General features: G+C 49.8%; 1 protein-coding gene across 1 annotated transcript; it reads right to left on the bottom strand.

Moving 5' to 3' along the window:
* Positions 1–5,738: 5,738 nt before the first annotated feature.
* meaf6 (MYST/Esa1-associated factor 6) lies at positions 5,739–21,664 on the bottom strand. The gene is made up of 7 exons (XM_070898510.1): positions 21,479–21,664; positions 17,801–17,916; positions 15,266–15,353; positions 15,110–15,155; positions 10,961–11,156; positions 7,444–7,477; positions 5,739–6,642 (listed from the first exon to the last, which is right to left on the bottom strand). Exons 1-7 carry the CDS (start codon positions 21,566–21,568, stop codon positions 6,634–6,636), a joined length of 579 nt encoding a protein of 192 aa, XP_070754611.1. The 5' UTR covers positions 21,569–21,664; the 3' UTR covers positions 5,739–6,633.
* Positions 21,665–23,075: the final 1,411 nt, after the last annotated feature.

Here is a 23,075-nt window from a genome sequence, read left to right as displayed (position 1 = left end):
CGGGCGCACTCCCCGACACTTACACCGGGCGCACTCCCCGACACTTACACCGGGCGCACTCCCCGACACTTACACCGGGCGCACTCCCCGACACTTACACCGGGCGCACTCCCCGACACTTACACCGGGCGCACTCCCCGACACTTACACCGGGCGCTCTCCCCGACACTTACACCGGGCGCACTCCCCGACACTTACACCGGGCGCACTCCCCGACACTTACACCGACCGCACTCCCCGACACTTACACCGGGCGCACTCCCCGACACTTACACCGGGCGCACTCCCCGACACTTACACCGACCGCACTCCCAGACACTTACACCGGGCGCACTCCCCGACACTTACACCCACCGCACTCCCCGACACTTACACCGGGCGCACTCCCCGACACTTACACCGGGCGCACTCCCCGACACTTACACCGGGCGCACTCCCCGACACTTACACCGACCGCACTCCCCGACACTTACACCGGGCGCACTCCCCGACACTTACACCGGGCGCACTCCCCGACACTTACACCGGGCGCACTCCCCGACACTTACACCCACCGCACTCCCCGACACTTACACCGGGCGCACTCCCCGACACTTACACCGGGCGCACTCCCCGACAATTACACCGACCGCACTCCCCGACACTTACACCGGGCGCACTCCCCGACACTTACACCGACCGCACTCCCCGACACTTACACCGACCGCACTCCCCGACACTTACACCGACCGCACTCCCCGACACTTACACCGGGCGCACTCCCCGACACTTACACCGGGCGCACTCCCCGACACTTACACCGGGCGCACTCCCCGACACTTACACCGACCGCACTCCCCGACACTTACACCGACCGCACTCCCCGACACTTACACCGGGCGCACTCCCCGACACTTTAACCGGGCGCACTCCCCGACACTTACACCGGGCGCACTCCCCGACACTTACACCTGGCGCACTCCCCGACACTTACACCGACCGCACTCCCCGACACTTACACCGGGCGCACTCCCCGACACTTACACCGGGCGCACTCCCCGACACTTACGCACTCCCCGACACATACACCGACCGCACTCCCCGACACTTACACCGACCGCACTCCCCGACACTTACACCGACCGCACTCCCCGACACTTACACCGACCGCACTCCCCGACACTTACACCGGGCGCACTCCCCGACACTTACACCGGGCGCACTCCCCGACACTTACACCGGGCGCACTCCCCGACACTTACACCGGGCGCACTCCGCGACACTTACACCGACCGCACTCCCCGACACTTACACCGACCGCACTCCCCGACACTTACACCGGGCGCACTCCCCGACACTTACACCGACCGCATTCCCAGACACTTACACCGGGCGCACTCCCCGACACTTACACCGACCGCACTCCCCGACACTTACACCGACCGCACTCCCCGACACTTACACCGGGCGCACTCCCCGACACTTACACCGGGCGCACTCCCCGACACTTACACCGGGCGCACTCCCCGACACTTACACCGACCGCATTCCCAGACACTTACACCGGGCGCTCTCCCCGACACTTACACCGGGCGCACTCCCCGACACTTACACCCACCGCACTCCCCGACACTTACACCCACCGCATTCCCAGACACTTACACCGGGCGCACTCCCCGACACTTACACCGGGCGCACTCCCCGACACTTACACCGGGCGCACTCCCCGACACTTACACCGGGCGCACTCCCCGACACTTACACCGAGCGCACTCCCCGACACTTACACCGGGCGCTCTCCCCGACACTTACACCGGGCGCACTCCCCGACACTTACACCGGGCGCACTCCCCGACACTTACACCGGGCGCACTCCCCGACACTTACACCGGGCGCACTCCCGACACTTACACCGACCGCACTCCCAGTCACTTACACCGGGCGCACTCCCCGACACTTACACCCACCGCACTCCCCGACACTTACACCGGGCGCACTCCCCGACACTTACACCGACCGCACTCCCCGACACTTACACCGGGCGCACTCCCCGACACTTACACCGGGCGCACTCCCCGACACTTACACCGACCGCACTCCCCGACACTTACACCGGGCGCACTCCCCGACACTTACACCTGGCGCACTCCCCGACACTTACACCGACCGCACTCCCCGACACTTACACCGGGCGCACTCCCCGACACTTACACCGGGCGCACTCCCCGACACTTACGCACTCCCCGACACTTACACCGACCGCACTCCCCGACACTTACACCGACCGCACTCCCCGACACTTACACCGACCGCACTCCCCGACACTTACACCGACCGCACTCCCCGACACTTACACCGGGCGCACTCCCCGACACTTACACCGGGCGCACTCCCCGACACTTACACCGACCGCACTCCCAGTCACTTACACCGGGCGCACTCCCCGACACTTACACCCACCGCACTCCCCGACACTTACACCGGGCGCACTCCCCGACACTTACACCGGGCGCACTCCCCGACACTTACACCGACCGCACTCCCCGACACTTACACAGACCGCACTCCCCGACACTTACACCGGGCGCACTCCCCGACACTTACACCGACCGCACTCCCCGACACTTACACCGACCGCACTCCCCGACACTTACACCGGGCGCACTCCCCGACACTTACACCGGGCGCATTCCCAGACACTTACACTGGGCGCACTCCCCGACACGTACACCGGCCGCACTCCCCGACACTTACACCGGCCGCACTCCCCGACACTTACACCGGGCGCACTCCCCGACACTTACACCGGCCGCACTCCCCGACACTTACACCGGCCGCACTCCCCGACACTTACACCGGCCGCACTCCCCGACACTTACACCGGGCGCACTCCCCGACACTTACACCGGGCGCACTCCCCGACACTTACACCGACCGCACTCCCCGACACTTACACCGGGCGCACTCCCCGACACTTACACCGGGCGCACTCCCCGACACTTACACCGGGCGCACTCCCCGACACTTACACCGGGCGCACTCCCCGACACTTACACCGACCGCACTCCCCGACACTTACACCGGGCGCACTCCCCGACACTTACACCGACCGCACTCCCAGACACTTACACCGGGCGCACTCCCCGACACTTACACCCACCGCACTCCCCGACACTTACACCGGGCGCACTCCCCGACACTTACACCGGGCGCACTCCCCGACACTTACACCGGGCGCACTCCCCGACACTTACACCGACCGCACTCCCCGACACTTACACCGGGCGCACTCCCCGACACTTACACCGACCGCACTCCCCGACACTTACACCGACCGCACTCCCCGACACTTACACCGACCGCACTCCCCGACACTTACACCGACCGCACTCCCCGACACTTACACCGGGCGCACTCCCCGACACTTACACCGGGCGCACTCCCCGACACTTACACCGGGCGCACTCCCCGACACTTACACCGGGCGCACTCCCCGACACTTACACCGGGCGCACTCCCCGACACTTACGCACTCCCCGACACTTACACCGACCGCACTCCCCGACACTTACACCGACCGCACTCCCCGACACTTACACCGACCGCACTCCCCGACACTTACACCGACCGCACTCCCCGACACTTACACCGGGCGCACTCCCCGACACTTACACCGGGCGCACTCCCCGACACTTACACCGGGCGCACTCCCCGACACTTACACCGACCGCACTCCCCGACACTTACACCGACCGCACTCCCCGACACTTACACCGGGCGCACTCCCCGACACTTACACCGGGCGCACTCCCCGACACTTACACCGACCGCACTCCCCGACACTTACACAGACCGCACTCCCCGACACTTACACCGGGCGCACTCCCCGACACTTACACCGACCGCACTCCCCGACACTTACACCGACCGCACTCCCCGACACTTACACCGGGCGCACTCCCCGACACTTACACCGGGCGCATTCCCAGACACTTACACCGGGCGCACTCCCCGACACGTACACCGGCCGCACTCCCCGACACTTACACCGGCCGCACTCCCCGACACTTACACCGGGCGCACTCCCCGACACTTACACCGACCGCATTCCCAGACACTTACACCGGGCGCACTCCCCGACACTTACACCGGGCGCACTCCCCGACACTTACAACGACCGCACTCCCCGACACTTACACCGGGCGCACTCCCCGACACTTACACCGGGCGCATTCCCCGACACTTACACCGGGCGCACTCCCCGACACTTACACCGGGCGCACTCCCCGACACTTACACCGGGCGCACTCCCCGACACTTACACCGGGCGCACTCCCCGACACTTACACCGGGCGCACTCCCCGACACTTACACCGGGCGCACTCCCCGACACTTACACCGGGCGCACTCCCCGACACTTACACCGGGCGCACTCCCCGACACTTACACCGGGCGCACTCCCCGACACTTACACCGGGCGCACTCCCCGACACTTACACCAACCTTTACGCCGACCACACTCCCCGACACTTGCACCAACAACTTAGCGCAGGCAGCCGCCTAAATCGGCCAAATGGCGCTAACCATTTGCCATTACCATAGGCATCAATTACAAAGGCGCCACTGATGCGCCATTAAGTGCAGCAACTTTACTCTCAGTGTATTACTACATAATGCATAGAGTCTGCTATTCTTCATAACACAGTAAGACCCATTATCACTGCACTTTCAATTCAAATCATGCAATTCAACATGGAAGCCTGCCTGTTTTCACTGCAGAAAGTTAAAGAATAAACTTCCTTTGCCATCTACCTGCAGATAAAAACAGAATAGGCCAGTGTGTGTTTCACACTGGAGGTTAAAATTGACGCCGGTGAAGCATTTGGCTTTTCCTCCCGCAGGTTACGTGTTATGTCTTGCAAAACATTCCAATCCGTGTGTTGCTTTAAATATCAGAGCTATATCATTCACCAGTAAGACTCAGTGTATTACACAATATGCACTGGAGGATTAGTTGCTATTGAAACAACGTATTCACAAAGCCTTTGAAGCTTGGAAGAAAATCACTCGCCCCCATCACTTGACCCAGGCTGGCAGTAAGGAAACTTTTAGCAGCCATTAGTGATGGTGATGTCAATGGAAAACAACTCCATGCTGTACATATTAAACATGTAAAGATCTTGCTTTTATATAGCACGTCTCAAAGCACTTTGCAGTCAAAGACTTTCTTCAGAATGAGGTCACTATTATGCAGGCAAACACAAGACAATGTGCATACAGCAAGGTACCACAAACAGCAATGAGACAAATGACCACTTAATCAATTTTGGTGGCATATGAGGGATAAATATGTTGGTCAAGGTACCGGAAGAACTCCCCTGCTCTTGCAATACTGCTATGGGATCTTTCACGTCAGCTTGAATAGTCAGAAAGGACGTCGGTTTAACGGTTCATCTAAAAGATGGCACCTTCTACAGTGCAGCACTCCCTCAGTCCTGCAGTCAAACGTCAGCCTAGATTACACAGTCAAGTCCTGGAGTGGGGCTTGAGCGCCTGACCCCTAACTGCTGCCACTGTGCCAAGGGTGACACCAGTTGTTATACAGGTTGAACGTTTGGACTATGTAAAGTACCGAAGCTCGAGTCGTGCTTTGAGACTATAATTCATATTTGTCAGCAAGATGCCAATTCGACCTCACGTCAGATAATATTGGTGTTTCCGCTTAAAAGCAACCCTGTTCAATAATTGTATATAGCTAATTATATTTAAGTTCTTTAATACAAAATGGTCACAAATCCATTTTTCATCTTTTAAAAAAAATAATAAAGCCATGTGTCCAAAAAACAATTCATAATTGTACAAATTAAAAGGTAATATTTATACATACAATATCCAACGCACAACAAAATATAATGGGTTCAAAAAATAAAACCACGTGTTACTATTAAATCTAACTCCATTGAGTCCATTTAGAAATATCTGGAGGTTATGACCTTCTGTGCTTTTCTCAGCCTTTCTTTCATCCCCAGCTGCACAAGGCTCTGACACCAAAACGAGAGCATTGCGCCTGCGTATAAAATCCGTCGAGACACATTCCAGCACAGAAGAAAACGCTTTAAATGAAGTCCAGGACAATGAAAAACAAACGGCCATTCGTACTCGAAAAGTGAAACAGTGACGGCATCACGAGCAGTTAGGAACTTCCAACAAGAGGATTAAAAACGAATTTTACCAAATGAAAAACACCTCACGTTTTATGCGAAATATCTCACGTAATGCCACTGGTAACATCAAACGGTCAAACCGAGTCACAACAGACTTAAAAGCGACCAATTAATTCCCTCCCCTCCCCCACCCCACCCCACCCCCCATGACAGTTTAAATTGACTATAAAACCCAGTGCGAGCTGTACTTGCACAAATAACAATCTATTGGACTGAAACCATACAGCGACGTTCAGTAGAACACAGGTCAGGTGCAGCGTATAAAGATGCGAGGTGACCTCAAAACACTGAGATGAGGCACAGCTGCTTTGCTGTGGTCTTGAGTTCAGTAAAAATCACTGCGAACGTCTGGAGTGAACTGGTTTTAATGCGGCTGTATGCCCATGTTCTTCAAACCCGGATCTTGTCATCCGCAACTGGCAAAGGGTCTTTAGTAATCCTACGTAAGTAATGAAAAAGTCAAGAATCAGAAGAAGTGTCCCAAATATTTTCTCAACCAGGCACTTATGGCCATACCAGACAAAATGAGCTAGGAATTAAGGGTTCAATCATTTTATAGTGAAGCATTGTAGATAGTTGAAGATTTAAGTTGAATGCAAAATGACCATATCCCAGTTTATATTACCAAACTGAAGAGGTTAATACGCAAAATTAATTCCACAATTGCATATCCAATTTTGTTTATTTGACCTGGAATTCAATTTCTTCTGTCCTGACCCCATGTGCATTATAGTTTTAAAGTAAGAAAATTTCACCTGTGGATATGCTATTTTCAGTTCACAGACAATTCTAGCCTGGGTGTAAAATTTGTTATATTAACATATTTAAATGATGACACATGTAGTGAAGCATTCACTACTTTGTGCAATGCAGTTTATACAATGAATAGCACACCGAGTTTGATTGTTACTTCAATTATTCTTTCCATCCAGAGACATGCCTTTGACTCATCTGCTCGACAGAACACTGATCTCTCTCTCTGCTGGTCAATTGCAATGGAGTTATCTATTTAAAATGGATTTTTGTTTGCTTAACAGGACAGATTGACTGGTCTCTCAATGAGAGCAGTGTTTGGGGCTAGCTCTTCTAATGTAAAGCTGTTACAATCGGGTATCCTGCTGTAACACCTACACCTGCAGGTTCCATTTGAAATCAGTTTCACTATCTCGGGTCAGACCACACCATTACTCCACAACATTGTAAAAAGTATGGCAAGAAAAAAATTACAAGTTATACTCACAGTTCTGGGTTTTTTATTCAGTTTAATATCAATCCTGTAATTAAAGCAGAAGAATTATACCTTAGAAACCATCCACAGCGCCTTTAAAATCACAACACTTACCATCTATTTATACTGAACAGCAACACGAAGAACAAACCACTTCAGCTACAAAAGTTTATTTTTTCTGACTTCGCTATGTTATAAAAGATTAAGCAGTTGTCTCTCTGCAACTGGTTACTTTATTTCAAACTCCCCAATGCTCGACTTATCCCACTAAAGGGAAATTTGTACAAACCGATGCTGAAATACTTCTCATTCTGCCAGCTTTCCAAATTGAAATTCGCATGCTCCAATAAGGAGAGAGGTGAATTTGATGATTCCTAGGCCAATCACCAAGATTAAGTACTCATTTGGGGTCCAGGTCTGTTTTTCCCGTTTACATCTTGTGCGACAGGCAAGACTGAACCTTAGGGAGCAGGGAAAGGTAAGCAGTGTGAAGGGGAAGGGAGGGAAGGAAGTCAAGGACAACTGGCTATTGCTATAGGAGAGAATCACAGATTCTTTAATGGCCTTTTTACAGCTTTTGAGTGAATGTTAATTTGGTGCGGGCAGTGAATGGGTATTCATCATGAAATGACTCAAGACTGGCTCAACCTCATTTCACTAATGGCCGATGGAGAAAGGACATTTCCATTCCTTTAGTCTGGACTGGATTTGGTTCAAGAGGTGAACAGTGTGCAAACCCATGAGGCCAGCAAACTTTTCCTGTAGCATTTCAAAATGGTGACTTGTTAAGCCACCCTATCTCTATCTCTATCAGCTCCACAGTCTGACAGCTCTCAGAGTATCAGCTGTGGCTCAGTGGGTAGCACGCTTGCCTCTGAGTCATGTAGGTTGTGGGTTCAAGTCCCACTCCGGGGACTTAAGAGTACAATAAATCTAGGCTGACACTCCAGTGTAGTGCTGCTAGGCTGACACTCCAGTGTAGTGCTGAGGGAGTGCTGCACTGTCAGAGGTGCTGTCTTTTGGATGCGATGTTAAACCGAGGCCTTGTCTGCCCTCTCAACTGGACATACAAGATTCCATGGCACTATTTCGAAGAAGAGTAGGGGAGTTATCCCCGGTGTCCTGGCCAATATTTATCTCAGTCAACGTAACAAAAAAAGATTATCTGGTCTTTATCACATTGCTGTTTGCTTGTGCACAAATTGGCTGTAACGTTTCCAACATTACAACAGTGACTACACACCAAAAGTACTTCACTGGCTGTAAAGTGCTTTGAGACATTCGGTGGTCATGAAAGGCCCTATATAAATGCAAGTCTTTCTTTCTTTCATGTCAGGGTATCATCGTCTCCTACCCTTCTCTTTAACAGGTCCACAGGAAATAATGGTGGTTGATGCCAATTATAAACGCATGACAATGAAATATAATTTTGTGTGTATCCGCTAATTCTGATGTAAGCTACACTATTCATGAACTTCATACATGTTAGTTTAAAATACAAAAAGATTAAGTGCCGTAAAATGCCATATTAGAAACCAAATTCTTCAGTAATCCATTCCGTATCTATGGGTTTCTTGTCCCTTTGCACGTTGCACATTAACTGAGCACTGAAAGGTCTTGAGCTCTGATAGTAAAGATGGAAGAGACCCTGTGGTGAATTATCAATACCCAACCTCCTGTCCGCTTTGAAAACTGTAGTAACTTGGTTATCTGTTTGCCATTAGAAAGCTTAACTTACTGAGGGTCTCTTGTGGCAGAGATGCAGAACTGCAGAATCGTTATAAACCGATGGATCGATGCCGCACTTGTATTGCATTACTGGTGTCAGACTGAACAGCTGTGGAGTGCAAAGGGCAGCCAACGAGACTGGAGTTATACTGTGGGCCAAGGTTCCCGGTTAGCTGCGCGGCCGCGCAGTGATTTGCAGGCCCCGCCCAGCCGGCTCCATGGCATTCTAATGGCAATGACCGCGCACGTGCGGTAACTTGAATGGGCCGCGCACCCAGATATAAACATTACAGGAAACAAGGCTGTGGGCTGCACTTGGCTTGAATGCAGGCCCTGCTTGCCCTGCAGAGAGCTTTACACATGAATGCTCATATGTATACACAGAGCTCGACTGCCTGACAACTGTGTATTGAGTCTCCGAATAAACCAAAGTTTATGAAGTGCTGTTGGACTGTAACATCCTCCTTCTGCTCAGAACATAGCCCAAACACCAACTGAATTTAGTGTTCAATAATCGACACGGTGTTTGGTTTACATGCCACCCTAACATGCATAGGCAAATATTCAAATTTACAGCAGCAACTGGCAAAGGGTACTAAGTGTTTCCAGAAAGGGCTACGGTCTACACATCACAGTACAGGGGAATACTGGAAAAGACACAGCACATATACTGACAGAAAGCAAACTTACTCAAAGTCATAATCAAACATGCCAGATGGGCTGGAATGCAGCATAAGAGAGGAAAGAAAGCAACACAAGTTAACATCCCAGTTATCCAAACCAGAGACACAAAGCTAAATGTTTTAACAAAAAGGTGAGAGACCACTGGCACTTTGATAAACTTGATGGAGAAATAAATATATTCAAAAATAGATAGTTTTCAGTCAACAGTCGCGGACAATGTTCCCGTTAAACTGCGCAGCCCCATAAAGGGGCCCCATTGCCCCCAAAAGAAGTTAACGGGAATATGGGTCAGAGGTTCTTCGAAAATAATCAATGAACCTTTTTCAGAAACGTTATTGCATGCAACAATAAAGGCGTTAATCGAGTCTAGCCACTTTAATTCGAAAGCGTCAGAGGAGTGAGCACAGAGTTGATGTTCAGGGAGCAACGCTCCCACAAACATACACTGAAAACATTAATGTTGCTTCTATAATAAAATACTGTCAGCTGTGGTTCAGTGGGTAACACACTCGCCTCTGAGTCACGAAGGTTGTGGGTTCAAGTTCCACTCCAGGAACTTGAGCACACAAATCTAGGCTGACACTCCAGTGCAGTGCCGAGGGAGAGTTGCACTGTCGGAGGTGCCGTCTTTCGGATGAGACGTTAAATCTCTCAGGTGGACATAAAAGATCCCATGGCACTATTTCGAAGAAGAGCAGGGGAGTTATCCCAGGTGTCCTGGACAATATTTATTCCTCAGTCAACATAACAAAAACAGATTATCTGGTCATTATCACATTGCTGTTCGGGGAAGCTTGCTGTGCGCACACTGGCTGCCGCATTTCCCACATTACAACAGTGACGACACTCCAAAAGTACTTCATTGGCTGAAAAGCGCTTTAAGACGTCCGGTGGTCGTGAAAGGCACTCGATAAATACAAATCTTTCTTTTGTTAATTCACAAAGTTCACTATTCTGAAAGGCTGCTATTCTAGTTTCATGATACAAATGGTTACCAGTGGAAATCCCACACATGTCTGACTTTGTCCCTCAACAAAGACAAGATGACTGCGACAAGCCTCCTCCACCCCAGCCCGCACATCCTGCAATCTCGTGACCCACTTCGGCACCAAATTACCTGTGTCGGTTTTTGTTTTTCCTTTTCTTGTGACTGCCGTGGTGACTGCTGGACGACGTGGAGGAGGCTGCTTTCTGAGGCTTCACTCCCTGCAGATGGGAGCCGTCCAGTTCCTCGGTGTCCTCCTGGTTCGGCTCGTTCTCCTGATTCTGGAAGTCTGGCGAGTTGTCACTTTCTGTCCCGCTGCCTGGCTCGCCTAACACATGCCACACACAAGATGTCGCAGGGTTTGAAAAGGAGCTTCGCTTAGAAACATAGAAACATAGAAAATAGGTGCAGGAGTAGGCCATTCGGCCCTTCTAGCCTGCACCGCCATTCAATGAGTTCATGGCTGAACATGCAATTTCAGTATCCCATTCCTGCCTTCTCACCATACCCCTTGATCCCCCGAGTAGTAAGGACTTCATCTAACTCCTTTTTGAATATATTTAGTGAATTGGCCTCAACAACTTTCTGTGGTAGAGAATTCCACAGGTTCACCACTCTCTGGGTGAAGAAATTCCTCCTCATCTCGGTCCTAAATGGCTTACCCCTTATCCTTAGACTGTGACCCCTGGTTCTGGACTTCCCCAACATTGGGAACATTCTTCCTGCATCTAACCTGTCCAAACCCCGTCAGAATTTTAAACATTTCTATGAGGTCCCCTCTCATTCTTCTGAACTCCAGTGAATACAAGCCCAGTTGATCCAGTCTTTCTTGATAGGTCAGTCCCATCAATCCGGGAATCAGTCTGGTGAACCTTCGCTGCACTCCCTCAATAGCAAGAATGTCCTTCCTCAGGTTAGGAGACCAAAACTGTACACAATACTCCAGGTGTGGCCTCACCAAGGCCCTGTACAACTGTAGCAACACCTCCCTGCCCCTGTACTCAAATCCCCTCGCTATGAAGGCCAACATGCCATTTGCTTTCTGAACCGCCTGCTGTACCTGCATGCCAACCTTCAATGACTGATGTACCATGACACCCAGGTCTCGTTGCACCTCCCCTTTTCCTAATCTGTCACCATTCAGATAATAGTCTGTCTCTCTGTTTTTACCACCAAAGTGGATAACCTCACATTTATCCACATTATACTTCATCTGCCATGCATTTGCCCACTCACCTAACCTATCCAAGTCGCTCTGCAGCCTCATAGCATCCTCCTCGCAGCTCACACTGCCACCCAACTTAGTGTCATCTGCAAATTTGGAGCTACTACATTTAATCCCCTCGTCTAAATCATTAATATACAGTGTAAACAGCTGGGGCCCCAGCACAGAACCTTGCGGTACCCCACTAGTCACTGCCTGCCATTCTGAAAAGTCCCCATTTATTCCTACTCTTTGCTTCCTGTCTGACAACCAGTTCTCAATCCATGTCAGCACACTACCCCCAATCCCATGTGCTTTAACTTTGCACATTAATCTCTTGTGTGGGACCTTGTCGAAAGCCTTCTGAAAGTCCAAATATACCACATCAACTGGTTCTCCCTTGTCCACTCTACTGGAAACATCCTCAAAAAATTCCAGAAGATTTGTCAAGCATGATTTCCCTTTCACAAATCCATGCTGACTTGGACCTATCATATCACCTCTTTCCAAATGCACTGCTATGACATCCTTAATAATTGATTCCATCATTTTACCCACTACCGATGTCAGGCTGACCGGTCTATAATTCCCTGTTATCTCTCTCCCTCCTTTTTTAAAAGGTGGGGTTACATTGGCTACCCTCCACTCCATAGGAACTGATCCAGAGTCAATGGAATGTTGGAAAATGACTGTCAATGCATCCACTATTTTCAAGGCCACCTCCTTTAGTACTCTGGGATGCAGTCCATCAGGCTCTGGGGATTTATCGGCCTTCAATCCCATCAATTTCCACAACACAATTTCCTGACTTATAAGGATTTCCCTCAGTTCCTCCTCCTTACTTGACCCTCCGACCCCTTTTATATCCGGAAGGTTGTTTGTGTCCTCCTCAGTGAATACCGAACCAAAGTACTTGTTCAATTGGTCCGCCATTTCTTTGTTCCCCGTTATGACTTCCCCTGATTCTGACTGCAGGGGACCTACGTTTGTCTTTACTAACCTTTTTCTCTTTATATATCTATAGAAACTTTTGCAATCCGTCTTAATGTTCCCTGCAAGCTTCTTCTCGTACTCCATTTTCCCTGCCCTAATCAAACCTTTTGTCCTCCTCTGCTGAGTTCTAAATTTCTCCCAGTCACCGGGTTCGCTGCTATTTCTGGCCAATTTGTATGCCACTTCCTTGGCTTTAATACTATCCCTGATTTCCCTCGATAGCCACGGTTGAGCCACCTTCCCTTTTTTATTTTTACGCCAGACAGGAATGTACAATTGTTGTAGTTCATCCATGCGGTCTCTAAATGTCTGCCATTGCCCATCCACAGTCAACCCCTTCAGTATCATTCGCCAATCTATCCTAGCCAATTCACGCCTCATACCTTCAAAGTTACCCTTCTTTAAGTTCTGGACCATGGTCTCTGAATTAACTGTTTCATTCTCCATCCTAATGCAGAATTCCACCATATTATGGTCACTCTTCCCCAAGGGGTCTCGCACAACGAGATTGCTAATTAATCCCCTCTCATTACACAACACCCAGTCTAAGATGGCCTCCCCCCTAGTTGGTTCCTCGACATATTGGTCTAAAAAACCATCCCTTATGCACTCCAGGAAATCCTCCTCCACCGTATTGCTTCCAGTTTGGTTAACCCAATCTATGTGCATATTAAAGTCACCCATTATAACTGCTGCACCTTTATTGCACGCACCCCTAATTTCATGTTTGATGCCCTCCCCAACATCACTACTACTGTTTGGAGGTCTGTACACAACTCCCGCTAACGTTTTTTGCCCTTTGGTATTCTGCAGCTCTACCCATTTGGATTCCACATCAACCAAGCTAATGTCCTTCCGAACTATTGCCTTAATTTCCTCCTTAACCAGCAATGCTACCCCACCTCCTTTTCCTTTTATTCTATCCTTCCTGAATGTTGAATACCCCTGGATGTTGAGTTCCCAGCCCTGATCATCCTGGAGCCACGTCTCCGTAATCCCAATCACATCATATTTGTTAACATCTATTTGCACAGTTAATTCATCCCCCTTATTGCGGATACTCCTTGCATTAAGACACAAAGCCTTCAGGCTTGTTTTTTTAACACCCTTTGTCCTTTTAGAATTTTGCTGTACAGTGGCCCTTTTTGTTCTTTGCCTTGGGTTTCTCTGCCCTCCACTTTTCCTCATCTCCTTTCTGTCTTTTGCTTTTGCCTCCTTTTTGTTTCCCTCTGTCTCCCTGCATTGGTTCCCATCCCCCTGCCATATTAGTTTAAATCCTCCCCAACAGCACTAGCAAACACTCCCCCTAGGACATTGGTTCCGGTCCTGCCCAGGTGCAGACCGTCCGGTTTGTACTGGTCCCACCTCCCCCAGAACCGGTTCCAATGCCCCAGGAATTTGAATCCCTCCCTGCTGCACCACTGCTCAAGCCACGTATTCATCTGAGCTATCCTGCAAAATTAATTAAGTTCCTCAAACCCCACCCCAGCGCAAAGGAACAGAAGCACTATGATCAACCTGCTTATATAGCATGAACCTTGAATTATCCAAGTTAAAAATGATTGCTGTGAGGCTTCAGTTTTTAAAGTATATACTCATACAATACATATCAAACACTTTATAACTTACTTCCAAATGTGAAATAATCTCAACATTATATCATCCTGTGAACTGTGACAGATATACTGTATTGTTGACACCATTATAACTTTGCACTGTTTTCAATATCATTTTTACACTATTGCTGTTTACGGTTTGCAGGTGTGAGTCTTTATTTCATTGACACAGTAATGAAAAATAGCAGATAAAATAACATTAAAAGCTTGTTCAGATTAAAATCGACTACAAGAGGTCTGAGAGTGCCAGAGATGCGATTAATTTGGAACACTACTCCATGACATGCCAGAGCATATTTAGCAATAAATTAATCTTCTCTTCCTTCCCCACCCCGCCAATCAGAAGCAAATACCCCAGTATTATCCTACTTTCAGCCAAACTGCAGAATACTTGTCGCTCAAGACACTTTCAAGTGGAAAAGTATAATTTGAGCTCGATAGGAAGTGATACTTATTTCTCAGACTTACGTTTTTCCACCAGTTGGTCCTGGACACCAGTCAAAGCACTCACTGCCTGCAACAAAAGAGGAATCAGCAAACACGACCGAACACATGACACTACAAATTGTGCATGCAAATTTTAAATATTCTGTAATCAGGTACAAGAAAGGTTATTTTACTCACTGCTACTGAAGTAACAGAGGACTTGCTAAAGAGACGTTCTGCTTCTTTAAACTTGCGGTTCCTTCGGTCGTTCTTACTGTTGGTGTTTCTGCAACAGAATACAGCTATCAATGGGTGAAGTACCCCAGGTATTTACCATTCAACAATTGAAGTATACAACTGCCCTCGTGCTGACGGTTTGATCGTAGCTGCCCAGCACAGCCTCCCAACAGGAAAGGACAGGGAGAGGGGGTGGAAAGGAAATCGATGAGCAAGTCACTCTCCCTCACCGGAGTGACACAGAAGCACTGGCAGGCCTCCAAGAGTAAGCTGTCCACTTTACTCCAGTATGGACTGCACAGGATGAAGTGATCCAAAGAGTTGAGGAGGGGAGAAAATGATTGTTTTTGCTTTTTGTAAACATTTTTACTTCCCGACTCTTGTAACCTTAAACCCCAAGATCAACCTCAAAGCCTCTTTTAAATACTTTCTGCAATAGCCAAACACGTTGTATGATGCACCAAATCATTTCTTACAAAATGCCCTACTTTCGGAATACACTGCTACCATTGGTATGTGGACCAACATTTCCAAAAACATAAATTGGTCTTCACGCTATCCCTCCTCAATTAATGAGGCAGTAACTTCTGCTGCCCAACTGCAGTACACTGCGGGAGGGTGCGAAGGGTCAAGAACCAAAGGACACAGATTTAAGGTGATTGGCAAAAGAACCAAAGGCCACATGAGGAAAAACCTTTTTATGCAACGAGTGGTTATGATCTGGAAAGGGTGGTGGAAGCAGACTCAATTGTGGCTTTCAAAAAGGGAATTGGATAAGAGCCTGAAGGAAAAACATATGCAGGGCTACAGGAAATGACAGGGAATTGGGACTGGCTGAAGTGCTCTTGCAGTGAGCCAGCATAGGCTCGATGGGCCAAATGGCCTCCTTCCGTGTAGTACCCATTCTACACTGTTCACACAAGACACTGGCACAGCCCTGAGAACCAACTACCTACCCTCCTCACAGGAAAACCATTTCATCCTGCAGCAATCTGCACTCTTCTCTCCAAGCTACTTACTCCTGTCTAGGAACGGTTCCGTAAGGCCTGCTGCCCTCCGGCACGTTCAAATGGCCATTCTTCATGTGTCAGCTCGGGCAGTCGGTGCCGTCAAACTTTTTAACTGTGGGAATATCAGTCGAGCCCAATCCTGTCCTCATTCAACATCCACACACATGCACGTTCCAGCAGAGTCACTACACGGTGATCAAGAACAGAAGCCCTAGCGTCAGCCGTGGCTCAGTGAGTAGCACCCTCGCCTCAGAGTCGAACATTATGGGTTCAAGTCCCATTCCAGAGATTCGAGCACAGAAATCTAGGCTGACAGTCCAATGCAGAGCTGAGGGAGTGCTGCACCGCCAGAGGTGCTGTCATTCAGATGAAACGTTAACCCAAGGTCCCGTCTACTCTCTCAGATAAACGTAAACGATCCTACAGCACTAGTTCGAAGAGCAGGGGAGTTCTCCCCATTGTCCTGGCCCCCCCCCCCCCAATCAATATCGGTAAAAACAGATTGTCTGGTATTTATCAGATTGCTGTTTGTGGGAGCTTGCTGTGCGCAAATTGGCTGCCGTGTTACAACAGTGACTACACTTCCAAAAAGTACATCATTGATTGTAAAGCACTTTGCGACGTCTGGTGATCGTGAAAGGCGCTATATAAATGCAAGTCTTTCTTTTCTTATAATTTCCTGGCCTTCGTCCAGAGGTGCTGAGGCCAACTGTCATCCAAATACTGGCCCAGCTTGAGGTGGGCTAACGTGACACAGACCAGGGATTAACCCAGAGGCCTTCACAGCTAAATTATAGAATAGGGAGTACTTTTATTAACGGAACTATTGGAAAGCCCACCAGAACTCGTTGCAATTTTTTGTACATATAGAACCGTCTGCATTTAGATTCCACACACCTTAATAGGGTACAGTAGCATAGTGGTTATATTACTGAACTAGTAATCCAGAGGCCTGGACTAATGATCCTGAGACCCGTGTTCAAAGCCCACCACAGCAGCTGGGGAATTTAAATAAACTGGAATAAATTACTAGTATCAGAAATGATGACTATCGGATTGTCGTCTGGTTCACTAATGTCCTTTAGGGAAGGAAACCTGCCGCCCTTACCTGGTCTGGCCTATATGTGACTCCAGACCCACAGCAACGTGGTTGACTCTTAACTGCCCTCTGCGGTTCAAGAAGGTGGCTCACCACCACAGGGCAATTAGGGATGGGCAATAAATGCCAGCCGTGGCAGCGACGCCCACACCCCACGAACGAATAAAAAACATAAAGTTTAGTGCAACACACATGGTCTATTAGTGATACAAAAATTCTTTAAAATGTCGCAACATAAATTTGTGTCTCATTTTGTTTGGAAAAGTACGATACAATCAGTACGGCCATTCTAGATGACCAACTTTCAATTCAAAATGCTTTTAGTAATAGATTCAAAAAATTAAACTTGAAGGCTCCAAGTATAAGGGTTCTTGCTGTTAAACATACTTCTGATTGGTTAAGTAACGGTCCCATCCTCGAATGATATTTCCGTACATCTGGGTATCTTCCAAATAACTGCCTTCAAAGGCATAGATCTGCCGTTCCAAGTTTGCCAAAGTCTCCTGTAAAAACAGTGTGTCATGTAAATATTTGTCAAACTGTTGCGAAGAAAAGTGATCTGCTGTGAAGAGAAGTGTTTCAACCGATTTTTGATTCAGACCAACGTGGCAAATAGAGTGACAAAAAGTAAATTTACTGGACTGGGAAAAAAAGATAAATGCCACTCACTCTCTTCAAACTCTTTGCTCCTGCAAGTATCTACTGCTACACTAACCCATCGCTGACTATCCTGGAGGGGAAGGTCAATCTTGTTGCAGACACACATCTTTGCCAAAGTCCCTCGCTAGACCCAGATTAAGCAGTCGGTGAAAAGTAAGCCCGGTACTACATTTGGATATGTAGAATATTAAGGTGGTTAACACGTTGCCCGCACCTCAGGATTTATATACTGGTCTTGGAGGGTGTGCAGTGCAGAGTCCCCAGAATACCGGGGCTTAGTGGGTTACGTTACGAGGACAGGTTGCATAAACTTGGTTTTGTATTCAATTTTTTTTTTAGAAGATTGACGGGTGATCTGATCAAGGTGTTTAAAATAATTAAAGGATTTTAATCATAGGCTAAAGAGAAACAATTTCCTCTGGCAGTGGAGTCCAGAACAAGGGGGCATAATCTTAGAATTAGAGCTACACCATTTAGGCGGGAAATCAGGAAGCACTTTAAGATAGTAGAATTCTGGAATTGACTCCCAAGGCTGTTGATGCTGGGCCAATTGGAGTTTTCAAGACTGAGATCGATAAGATTTTTGTGCGGTTAGGGTATCAACGGGTATGCAGCAAAGGCGGGAAAATGGAGTTGAGGTGCAGATTAGCCATGGTCTAATTGAATGGCGGAGCAGGCCGGAGGGGCTGAATGGCCTGCTCTTGTTCCTGTATCTTTTACGGCAAATAATTGTTGCCCAGCTGATGAGGAAACTACAACATGGGCCGACTGCTGCTGGAAGGTGTTACTTGGGGGAGAGGGATGAGAACACAGTGTCATACACCATGATTGAGAGGCACGGAAGTAAGTAGCTGCTGACAAAGCTCCCCCTCCAAATGGTGGTTCAATCAGGTATGGGTGCCCATGATGTGGTCAGGGATGGGGGCTATGCACAGATTTATAGTGACGTGAGCGACTAACCATGCTGCTCCCGAGGAGCTGTTGGTGCCTGACCGCCTCGCGCTGACTCAAACCTCTGCTTTTCAACTATCTAATGACCAACTAGTCACAACCTCCTTTTGTGGGGCGAGGGGAGAAAGGAGTAAGTAAGTGGGGTTCTTTTAGGGTCGAGGCAGTTCCGAGCAATTACAACAGGCAATGTAAGTTCAGAATCAAGACAACTCTGGTGCAGACTTGGTATTAGCTTACCAACAGTGCTCTATGCCAACAGGTTGCACAATTGTTTACACTACAACAGCCTAGAAAGAAAGGTTTACATTTCTATAGCACCTTTCACATCAGGGCATTCCAAAGCGCTGTACAGCCAATGAAGTACTTTCAAAGTGTAGTCACTGTTGTAATGTAGGAAATGCGGCAGCTAATTTGCACACAGCTCACTCCCACAAACAGCAATGTGATAATGACCAGATCATCTGTTTTAGTGATGTTGATTGAGGGATAAATATTGGCCAGGATACCGGGGATAACTCATTGATCTTTTTCAAAATTCTGTCATGGGATCGTTTACATCCACCTGAAAGTGCAGACTGGTTTTAACATCCCATCACAATAAGATGACATAATAACAATGATGTTAGTTAGCATGAATATCAACATCTGCAGTCTTCCAGAGTACAAGAATGAATAACAATACATGTACACCACTTCTGCAGGCAGTCCAGTCTCCACCGCCCCCCCCCCCCCCTCACAAATACTGCACGAGCCCATCAATGCGTTTGTGGGAACCATGGTGCCTCATCATATGCACAGGGCACCAGCCACACTTGGAGTAGTGAGCGGGCAGAATGTCAGCTTCCAAGTGAATGCTGCTTAAGGTTGTTGATCCATAGTTGTAATGCCATCATCTCCAAATAGCTGAAGCACTCTGCTGGGGTCTGCGGTTTGTGTCAGCCGTGACTCAGTTAGCACCACCCTTGCCTCAGAAGGTTGTGGGTTCAAGTCCCACTCCAGAGACTTGAGCACAAAAATCTGGCTGTCAGTCCAGTGCAGTGCTGAGCGATTGCTGCACTGACGAGGTGTCGTCTTTCGCAAGAGAAATTAGACTGAGGCCCCGTCTGCACCCTCAGGCAGACGTAAAAAATCCCATGGCTCTATTTCGAAGAAGAACAGGAGTTATCCCTGGTGTCCCAGCCAAAGTTATCCCTCGATCAACAGCATTAAATAGATTATCTGTTCATTATCACATTATTATTTGTGGGAGCTTGCTTTATGCAAATAGGTTGCCGCATTTCCGACATTACTGATAATGGGTAGAGGAATTCAGGAGAACTTTTTTCACCCAGAAGGCAGTGGGGGTGTGGAATTCACTGCCGGAAAAGGTGATAAGAGGCAGAAACTCTGATCGCATTTAAAAAGTACTTGGAGATGCACTTGAAGTGCTACAACCTACAGGGCTACGAACTAAGAGCTGGAAAGTGGGATTAGGCTGGATAGCTCTCTTCCGGCTAGTGCAGACACGACGGGCCGAATGGTCTCCTTCCGTGCTGTAAATTTCTATGATTACAACAGTTGCTACACTTCAAAAGTACTTCATTGGCTGCGATGCGCTTTGGGACGTCCTGAGGTGGTGAAAGGTGCTATGTAAAGGTTATTTGCTGGCTGGGCAGTGTGAACGTACAGTGAATATGCACAGTGTGAACGTACAGTGAATGTGCACAGTGTGAACGTACAGTGAATGTGCAGTGTGAACGTACAGTGAATGTGCAGTGTGTGTACAGTGTGGATGTGCACAGTGTGAACGTACAGTGAATGTGCAGTGTGTGCAGTGTGAATGTGCAGTGTGAATGTGCACATCAGTGTGTACAGTGTGGATGTGCAGTGTGTGTACAGTGTAGATGCAGTGTGTGAGTGCACACAGTGTGGATGTGCACAGTGTGTGAGTGTGCAGTGTAGAACTGTACAGTGTAGATGTGCAGTGTGAGTGTGCACAGTGTAGATGCAGTGTGAGTGTGTGCAGTGTGGATGTGCAGTGTGAATGTGCACATCAGTGTGTGCAGTGTGGATGTGCACAGTGTGAATGTAGATGTGCACATTGTACAGTATGGATGTGCAGTGTAGAACTGTACAGTGTAGATGTGCAGTGTGAGTGTGCACAGTGTAGATGCAGTGTGAGTGTGTGCAGTGTGGATGTGCAGTGGTGACCAGCATATGTCCCAGAGGCGGGAAAGCAGGCAGTGTAAACACACCCCGCCCTTTAACGGGCCGACAGTCCCGACATCCTCTTTAAGTGGAGACCCGCCATCCGCCCGCTCTCAGTGCTGCGCGGGATCCGCCGCCGCCCAGCCAGTGGGATTGTGTGGACGGACACCGCTCCGCAGGCCCCGCTCTTAGCGGCCTTTCCTGCCTGCGCCTGGCCGGGCCCGGCACAGGGGCCGCCCGCCTCTCCCCGCGCCCACACTCACGCACCGCCAGCTCCTGCTTCCTCTTCACCAGCTCGGCCAGCTCCCGGCGGGTGTCCGGGATCTGCGGGGCCTGAGCCTTGTTGTGCATCGCCATGTTGGAGTTGCCGAGCCACAGGCGCCGCAGCCAAACCTGTCTTCAGGCCGCGGCGGGAAGCGCCTTCCGCGGACCTCCGGCCGCCGGGGGGGGGCGCTGTGTGGGAGCAGCGCCGCCTGCAGCCCAGGAGGGCGCATTACACTCACACACAGCGCCACCTCAAGCCCAGGAGGGCGCATTACACCCACACACAGCGCCACCTCAAGCCCAGGAGGGCGCATTACACTCACACACAGCGCCGCCTGAAGCCCAGGAGGGCGCATTACACCCACACACAGCGCCACCTCAAGCCCAGGAGGGCGCATTACACCCACACACAGCGCCACCTCAAGCCCAGGAGGGCGCATTACACTCACACACAGCGCCGCCTGAAGCCCAGGAGGGCGCATTACACCCACACACAGCGCCGCCTCAAGCCCAAGAGGGCGCATTACATCCACACACAGCGCCACCTGCAGTCCAGGAGGGCGCATTACACCCACACACAGCGCCGCCTGAAGCCCAGGAGGGCGCATTACATCCACACACAGCGCCGCCTCAAGCCCAGGAGGGCGCATTACACCCACACACAGCGCCGCCTCAAGCCCAGGAGGGCGCATTACATCCACATACAGCGTCACCTCAAGTCCAGGAGGGCGCATTACACCCACACACAGCGCCACCTCAAGCCCAGGAGGGCTCATTGCACCCACACACAGCGCCGCCTCAAGCCCAGGAGGGCGCATTACACCCACACATAGCGCCGCCTGCAGCACAGGAGGGCGCATTATAACCACGCACAGCGCCGCCTGAAGCCCAGGAGGGCGCATTACACCCACACACAACACCGCCTCAAGCCCAAGAGGACGCATTACACCCACACACAGCGCCACCTGCAGTCCAGGAGGGCGCATTACACACACACACAGCACCACTTGCAGCACAGGAGGGCTCATTACATCATCATCATAGGCAGTCCCTTGAAATCAAGGAAGACTTGCTTCCACTCTAAAAGTGAGTTCTCAGGTGACCGAACAGTCCAATACGGGAATTACAATCTCTGTCACAGGTGGGACAGACTGTGGTTGAAGGAAAGGGTGGGTGTGGAGTCTAGTTTGCCGCATGCTCTTTCCGCTGCCTGCACTTGGTTCCTGCATGCTCTCGGCGACGAGACTCGAGGTGCTCAGCCCCCTCCCGGATGCTCTTCCTCCACTTAGGGTGGTCTTTGGCCAGGGACTCCCAGGTGTCGGTGGGGATGTTGCATTTTATCAAGGAGGTTTTGAGGGTGCCTTGAAATGTTTCCTCTGCGCACCTGGGGTTCGCTTGCAATGTAGGAGTTCCGAATAGAGCGCTTGCTTTGGGAGTCTCATGTCGGGCCTGCGGACGATATGGCCCGCCCAATCTTCGTCGCCTCCAGGCTAGATCCAAGACCGTCCCATCCTCTGTCATCGAACTACATTCTAATTAAGCTCCACTCCAGCAGGGAGCTTGCTAAGGGTGAGCTGAAGCATTGCAGCAAGGAAGATTG

Source organism: Pristiophorus japonicus, chromosome 14 (genome assembly GCF_044704955.1).
Source record: "Pristiophorus japonicus isolate sPriJap1 chromosome 14, sPriJap1.hap1, whole genome shotgun sequence".
Lineage (NCBI taxonomy): Eukaryota > Metazoa > Chordata > Chondrichthyes > Pristiophoridae > Pristiophorus > Pristiophorus japonicus.
Note: the sequence above shows the minus strand (reverse complement) of the source record. Positions and strands in the feature narration are given on the sequence as shown.